Source organism: Oncorhynchus keta, chromosome 19 (assembly GCF_023373465.1).
Source record: "Oncorhynchus keta strain PuntledgeMale-10-30-2019 chromosome 19, Oket_V2, whole genome shotgun sequence".
Taxonomy (NCBI): Eukaryota; Metazoa; Chordata; class Actinopteri; order Salmoniformes; family Salmonidae; genus Oncorhynchus; species Oncorhynchus keta.
This window is the reverse complement of record NC_068439.1, coordinates 85,197,591-85,206,308: the sequence shown is the minus strand read 5'-3', so window position 1 is coordinate 85,206,308 and position 8,718 is coordinate 85,197,591. Positions and strand designations below refer to the sequence as shown.

The window sequence follows — 8,718 nt, the reverse complement described above, 5'->3', positions numbered from 1 at the left end:
AGACACAGCACTGTTATCACAGACAACACTGTTATCACAGACACAGCACTGTTATTACAGACAACACTGTTATTACAGACAACACTGTTATCACAGACAACACTGTTATTACAGACACAGCACTGTTATTACAGACAACACTGTTATTACAGACACAGCACTGTTATTACAGACAACACTGTTATCACAGACAACACTGTTATTACAGACAACACTGTTATTACAGACAACACTGTTATTACAGACAACACTGTTATTACAGACACAGCACTGTTATTACAGACAACACTGTTATTACAGACAACACTGTTATTACAGACAACACTGTTATTACAGACAACACTGTTATCACAGACAACACTGTTATTACAGACACAACACTGTTATTACAGACAACACTGTTATTACAGACACAGCACTGTTATTACAGACAACACTGTTATTACAGACAACACTGTTATTACAGACAACACTGTTATCACAGACAACACTGTTATTACAGACAACACTGTTATTACAGACAACACTGTTATCACAGACAACACTGTTATTACAGACAACACTGTTATTACAGACAACACTGTTATCACAGACAACACTGTTATTACAGACACAGCACTGTTATTACAGACAACACTGTTATTACAGACACAGCACTGTTATTACAGACAACACTGTTATCACAGACAACACTGTTATCACAGACAACACTGTTATCACAGACAACACTGTTATTACAGACAACACTGTTATTACAGACACAACACTCTTATTACAGACAACACTGTTATTACAGACACAGCACTGTTATTACAGACAACACTGTTATTACAGACAACACTGTTATTACAGACAACACTGTTATCACAGACAACACTGTTATTACAGACAACACTGTTATTACAGACACAACACTGTTATTACAGACAACACTGTTATTACAGACAACACTGTTATTACAGACACAGCACTGTTATTACAGACAACACTGTTATTACAGACAACACTGTTATTACAGACAACACTGTTATTACAGACAACACTGTTATTACAGACAACACTGTTATTACAGACAACACTGTTATTACAGACAACACTGTTATCACAGACAACACTGTTATTACAGACAACACTGTTATTACAGACAACACTGTTATTACAGACAACACTGTTATTACAGACACAGCACTGTTATCACAGACAACACTGTTATTACAGACAACACTGTTATTACAGACAACACTGTTATTACAGACAACACTGTTATCACAGACAACACTGTTATCACAGACAACACTGTTATTACAGACAACACTGTTATTACAGACAACACTGTTATTACAGACAACACTGTTATTACAGACAACACTGTTATTACAGACAACACTGTTATCACAGACAACACTGTTATTACAGACAACACTGTTATTACAGACAACACTGTTATTACAGACAACACTGTTATTACAGACACAACACTCTGGTAAAGACACAACTCTCTGGTACAGACACAGCACTCGGGTACAGACACAACTCTCTGGTACAGACACAACTCTCGGGTACAGACACACCACTCTGGTACAGACACAACACTCTGGTACAGACACAACACTGTTATCAGAGACACAACACTGTCACTCCAGACACAACACTCTGGTACAGACACAACACTCTGGTACAGACACAACACTCTGGTACAGACACAACACTCTGGTACAGAAACAACAGACACATAAATATGTTACAGACACACAACCAGAGGTTTCACTGCAGAGTCCTCTGACTTGGCTGATTAGTGACTGCCAACATCAATACACTGTGGGTTCCCTCAGAGTGTTTTGTCTGTTTCTATGAGAACAACAGCTAGTGGTGCATAAACATTGTATGTGGCCCTGCAGTTTTCCTTTATCTGTGACTGGTTGAAAAACGAAGGAAAGAAGAGATGGAGGAACCCGACCAATAAGAAAATCTCTCTCTCAGCTGTGATAGTGGAATGGTTGCTAAGGAGGAGAAACTGCTTAGCAACCGTCTCCAGAGCTGCTGTGCTGACTAAACCTCTGATGTCACTTCCCTAATGATCAGCATAGAAACCACCCAGGTAACCTATGACCCCCCATCCGCTAACACACACACATGCGCGCACACCCTCCCCTCCCCATCTCTCTCTCTGTCTGTCTGTCTCTCTCTCTTTCTCCCTCCCTCCCTCCTTTCCCCCTCACTTTTTTTTTTATCTCTCCCTCCCCCTCTCTCTGTCTCTCGCTCTCTCTCACCCCCTGCTTTCGCCCTCCCTATCTTTGGTCTATTTTGATCTTTGGCAGGTTATTTAGGGCTGCTGTTGTTGCTAAGCAACCAGACGGGTAACTGGGAGACAGCAGGAAAGTCCCACTGCCGCAGACAGACCCCGAAAATACCTCCTCTATCTCTCTGTCTCCCATCCTGTCTGTCTCTATTTCAGCCTCTCTCTCTCTCTCTCCCTCCTCTCTTTCTCTCTCCCTCCTCTCTCTCTCTCTCCCTCCTCTCTCTCTCTCCCTCCTCTCTCTCTCCCTCCTCTCTCTCTCTCTCCCTCCTCTCTCTCTCTCTCTTTCCCGTCTCTCTTTCTGTTTTCCTTCACTGTCTCTTCCTCCTCTCTCTTGTGTGTACAGTACGTACAGTATGTACAGTATGGTAGTACAACATCTCATTCCCTTTCCCATTAGGAACACCTGACCAGGTGAATCCAGATGAAAGCTAGCATCCCTTATTGATGTCACTTGTTAAATCCACTTCAATCAATGTAGATGAAGGGGAGGAGACGGGTTAAAGAAGGATTTTGAAGCCTTGAGACAACTGACACATAGATGGTGTATGTTTGCCATTCAGCGGGTGAAGTATTGAAGTGTCTTTGAACAGGGTTATGGTAGTAGGTGCCAGGAGCACCCGTTTGAGTGTGTTAAGAACTGCAACACTGCTGGTTTTTTACACTCAACAGTTTCCCGTGTGTATAAAGAATGGTCCACCATCCAAAGGACATCCAGCCAACTTGACACAACTCTGGGAAGTATCGGAGTCAACATGGGCCAGCATCCCTGTGGAACGCTTTCAACACCTCGTAGAGTCCATGACCCAAAGAATTGAGGCTGTTCTGAGGGCAAAAGTGGTGCAACTCAATACCAGGAAGGTGTTCCTAATGTTTTGTCCACTCAGTGTATTTTGGTGCCTATTTCTCTGGATGGTGCCATATAGGGCAGCTCTGTTTCTAAAGCAACTCCGCAGTATTTAGTTTTTTGTGTGTTATTTCTTACATTATTATCTTAGAAATGTGTTTGTGTCATATCATCTCTACCTTACCTGACACCCTAGACCGCCCACTTAAATTTGCTTTACTGCCCCAATAGATCCACAGACTGATGCAATCGCCATCTCACTGCACACTGCCCTCACCCATCTGGACAAGAGGAAAACTTATGCCGTTCAAATCAAAAGGAAGTCGTTATTTGTCACATGCGCTGAATACAACAGGTGTAGTAGACCTTACAGTGAAATGCGTACTTACTTCATTGACTATAGCTCTGCCTTCAACACCATAGTACCCTCCAAGCTCATCATCAAACTCGGGGCCCTGGGTCTGAACCCCGCCCTGTACAACTGGGTCCTGGACTTCCTGACTGGCCGCCCCCAGGTGGTGAGGGTAGGTAACAACATAGCCACCCCGCTGATCCTCAACACTGGGGCCCCACAAGGGATGCGTTCTGAGCCCTCTCCTGCACTCCCTGTTCACCCACGACTGCGTGGCCATGCACCACACAGACAGTGTGGTGAAGAAGGCGCAACAGTGCCTATACAACCTCAGGAGGCTGAAAAAATTTGGCCTGGCCCCTAAAACCCTCACATACTTTTACAGGTGCACAATTGAGAGCATCCTGTCGGGCTATATTACCGCCTGGTATGGCAACTGCACCGCCCACAACCACAGGGGTAGTGGGGGTAGTGGGTAGTGAGGTCTGCACAATGCATCACCGGGGGCAAACTACCTGCCCTCCAGGACACCTACACCACCCGATGTCACAGGAAGGCCAAAAAGATCATCAAGGACAACAACCACCCGAGCCACTGCCTGTTCACCCCGCTATCATCCAGAAGGATCATCAAGGACATCAACCACCCGAGTCACTTGCCTGTTCACCCCGCTATCATCCAGAAGGATCATCAAGGACATCAACCACCCGAGTCACTGCCTGTTCACCCCGCTATCATCCAGAAGGATCATCAAGGACAACAACCACCCGAGCCACTTCCTGTTCACCCCGCTATCATCCAGAAGGATCATCAAGGACATCAACCACCCGAGCCACTTCCTGTTCACCCCGCTATCATCCAGAAGGATCATCAGGACATCAACCAATGAGCCACTTCCTGAAAAACAGCTATCATCCAGAAGGATCATCAAGGACATCAACCACCCGAGCCACTGCCTGTTCACCCTGCTATCATCCAGAAGGATCATGAAGGACATCAACCACCCGAGCCACTGCCTGTTCAAGGCTATCATCCAGAAGGATCATCAGGACATCAACTACCCAGAGCCACTGCCTGTTACCCTGCTATCATCCAGAAGGATCATCAAGGACAACAACCACCCGAGCCACTGCCTGTTCACCCTGCTATCATCCAGAAGGATCATCAAGGACATCAACCAGGAGCCACTGCCTGTTCACCCTGCTATCATCCAGAAGGATCATGAAGGACATCAACCCCGTAGCTTAGACTGCCTGTTCACCCCGCTATCATCCAGAAGGATCATCTGGACATCAACTACCCGAGCCACTGCCTGTTCACCCTGCTATCATCCAGAAGTATATCACTGACAACAACCACCCGAGCTACTTCCTGTTCACCCTGCTATCATCCAGAAGGATCTCAATTGACAATTTAACCACCGAGCCACTTTGTTGTCTTGTTATCATCCAGAAGGATCATGAAGGACATCAACCACCCGAGCCACTGCCTGTTCACCCCGCTATCATCCAGAAGGATCATCAAGGACATCAACTACCCGAGCCACTGCCTGTTCACCCCGCTATCATCCAGAAGGATCATCAAGGACAACAACCACCCGAGCCACTGCCTGTTCACCCTGCTATCATCCAGAAGGCGAGGTCAGTACAGGTGCATCAATGCTGGGAACGAGAGACTGAAAAACAGCTTTTTTCTCAAGGCCATCAGCCATCATTTGCCAGCTACCACCAAGTTACTCAACCCTGTAACTTAGAGGCTGCTGTCCTGTATACATAGACTTGGAATCACTTCTATCTCAAGGCCATCAGACTGTTAAATAGCCATCACTAGCCAGCTACCACCAAGTTACTCAACCCTGTAACTTAGAGGCTGCTGTCCTGTATACATAGACTTGGAATCACTGGTCACTTTAATAACGGAACACTTGTCACTTTAATAACGTTTACATACTGCTTTACTCATCTCATATGTATATACTGTATTCTATTAGACTATTTTAGTCAATGCCACTCCTACATTTCTCAATCTAATGTTTATATATGTCTTAATTGCATTATTTCACTTTTAGATTTGTGTGTCTTGTTATGAATTGTTAGATATTACTGCACCGTCGGAGCTAGGAACACAGGCATTTTGCTACACCGCAATAACATCGGCTGAAAATGTGACCAATAACATCTGATGAATATGTGACCAATAACATCTGCTGAATATGTGTATGTGACCAATAACATCTGCTGAATATGTGTATGTGACCAATAACATCTGCTGAATATGTGTATGTGACCAATACAATTTGATTTGATTTGATTATTTGAACTAGGGATTTATATCGTGTGTGTGTGTGTGTGTGTGTGTGTGTGTGTGTGTGTGTGTGTGTGTGTGTGTGTGTGTGTGTGTGTGTGTGTGTGTGTGTGTGTGTGTGTTTGTGTGTGTGTGTGTGTGTGTGTGTGTGTGTGTGTGTGTGTGTGTGTGTGTGTGTGTGTGTGTGTGTGTGTGTGTGTGTGTGTGTGTGTGTGTGTGTGTTTGTGTGTGTGTGTGTGTCTGTGTGAGTGTGTATGTGAGTGTGTGTGTGTGTGTGTGAGTGTGTGTGTGTGTGTGTGTGTGTGTGTGTGTGTGTGTGTGTGTGTGTGTGTGTGTGTGTGTGTGTGTGTGTGTGTGTGTGTGTGTGTGTGTGTGTGTGTGTGTGTGTGTGTGTGTGTGTGTGTGTGTGTGTGTGAGTGTGTATGTGAGTGTGTTTGAGTGTGTGTGTGTGTGTGTGTTTGAGTGTGTGTGTGTGTGGTGCGTGTGCAGAATGGTTAGTGAGCGATGTAAATAAATAACTGTCTGTTTAATTATTACACAAATACAGAAACACACGCAGCCCTCACCATGTGTGTAGTGGGGTCCTCTGATGGTGGCAGTGTGGTAGTATTGGACGGCATGGCGATGCGTGGTAACCGATTAAAATATTAAAACTGTCCCCGTAGCAACCAGGTGAGTCCCCCTTCAGTCCTCTCCTGACAACGAGAAAAACACAAAAACTTAGTTTAATATAAACAGTTAGTTTAATATAAACAGAATCTAAGACGCACACCAGACATCTGTCTGTCTGTCTGTCTGTCTGTCTGTCTGTCTGTCTGTCTGTCTGTCTGTCTGTCTGTCTGTCTGTCTGTCTCTCTCTCTCTCTCTCTCTCTCTCTGCCTGCCTGCCTGTCTGTCTGTCTGTCTGCCTGTCTGAGCTCGGTCTGTCTGTCTTTGGAACCTCTCTAACTCAAAGTCTCTGCCTGCTGTTTCTGCTGTCTGCCTGCCTGTCTGTTTTAATACTCTGCCTGTCTGTCTGTTTTAATGTCTGTCTGTCTGTCTGTCTTTCTCTCTTCTCTACTGCCTGCCTGCCTGCCTGTCTGTCTTTCAGTCTGCCTGTTTCTGTGTGTCTGTCTGTCTGTCTGTCTGTCTGTCTGTCTGCCTGTTTCTGTCTGTCTGTCTGTCTGTCTGTCTGTCTGTCTGTCTGTCTGTCAGTCTGTCTGTCTGTCTGTCTGTCAGTCTGCCTGTTTCACTGTCTGTCTGTCTGTCTGTCTGTCTGTCTGTCTGTCTGTCTGTCTGTCTGTCTGTCTGTCAGTCTGCCTGTTTCTGTCTGTCTGTCTGTCTGTCTCTCTGCCTGCCTGTCTGCCTGCCTGTCTGTCTGTCTGTCTGTCTGTCTGTCTGTCTGTCAGTCTGCCTGTTTCTGTCTGTCTGTAAAAAGATTATCTATTTAGAGATGAGTACAGGATATGACATCATCACAGAGCTCACATCCATCTGACAACAAACAGCACATACCATACTATGGAACCACACCACCTTAACTCAGTCAACTCACCACAGAGACAAAGACAGTTTCTGTAGGTCACACACAGTATAGTATGGTATGTTCTGTTTTAATACTACACAGTATAGTATGGTATGTTCTGATTTAATACTACACAGTATAGTATGGTATGTTCTGTTTTAATACTACACAGTATAGTATGGTATGTTCTGTTTTAATACTACACAGTATAGTATGGTATGTTCTGTTTTAAAACTACACAGTATAGTATGGTATGTTCTGTTTTAATACTACACAGTATAATATGGTATGTTCTGTTTTAATACTACACAGTATAGTATGGTATGTTCTGTTTTAATACTACACAGTATAGTATGGTATGTTCTGTTTTAATACTACACAGTATAGTATGGTATGTTCTGTTTTAATACTACACAGTATAGTATGGTATGTTCTGTTTTAATACTACACAGTATAATATGGTATGTTCTGTTTTAATACTACACAGTATAGTATGGTATGTTCTGTTTTAATACTACACAGTATAATATGGTATGTTCTGTTTTAATACTACACAGTATAGTATGGTATGTTCTGTTTTAATACTACACAGTATAGTATGGTATGTGCTGATTTAATACTACATAGTATAGTATGGTATGTTCTGATTTAATACTACACAGTATAGTATGGTATGTTCTGTTTTAATACTACACAGTATAGTATGGTATGTTCTGTTTTAATACTACACAGTATAGTATGGTATGTTCTGTTTTAAAACTACACAGGCTACAATATCCAACTAAATCACAGAGGAGGCAATAAAACCGGATCCGTGTTGTTGTTGTTCCTGCCTGCAAGAAGCTCTTATGGGGCAGGTACAGCGGCCACGCGCCCCTAGACAGAATGCACCCGTTAACCTCGACAGGCAGGCACGCGCCCCAGCGTCAGTTCCGTATGCCTGCATCTGGAGGAAAACCCGACTCTATCGGACCGCCGCGAGACTAGCAGACTTCCATTGAGTGCAATCGTTATTTTCTTACCGGAGGAGATGTCCGGTTTGTCTTGAACCAAATAAAACTCCTCAAGTTCACGCGCCGTTGCCTTGTATACGGTACACATCTGCACGCGCACAGCGGAACCGATCTAGGCTTTCTCCGTGCTTTATCCCCGGCCTCCTCTCTCTCGCTCTCGCGCTCTCTCTGCCTCCCTCCCTCTCTTTCTGAGCTGCAGAGGAGAGGTCGCAGCACCGGATAACGTCTCCGCCAGGTCCTAGAGTCTGGTTTCTGATAACCACTAGAATCGTATGTCCTCACATGGAACATATGTTGGTCCCTACCCACTTACCCACTAACCTAGAACAAGGTCCGGGAGGCCTCCCTTGTCTTCACGTTGTGTTTTTTTTGCCATAGCACTACACAGATGATTAAAATCATC

General features: G+C 44.4%; 1 protein-coding gene across 4 annotated transcripts in view; it reads right to left on the bottom strand.

The window, feature by feature from the left end:
* LOC118375661 (DNA (cytosine-5)-methyltransferase 3A-like) overlaps window positions 1–8,516 on the bottom strand; it is an 84,870-nt gene extending 76,354 nt beyond the window's left edge. For 2 of the 4 annotated variants that reach the window (XM_052471673.1, XM_052471675.1), the window contains exons 1-2: window positions 8,325–8,516; window positions 6,366–6,494 (exon numbers count right to left, since the gene is read on the bottom strand). In XM_052471673.1, coding sequence (XP_052327633.1) covers window positions 6,366–6,419 — 54 coding nt within the window. In that variant the 5' untranslated portion in view covers window positions 6,420–6,494; window positions 8,325–8,516. The remainder of the gene's footprint in view (window positions 1–6,365; window positions 6,495–8,324) is intronic. The other 2 variants (XM_052471676.1, XM_052471677.1) reach the window with 1 other exon arrangement.
* Window positions 8,517–8,718: the final 202 nt, after the last annotated feature.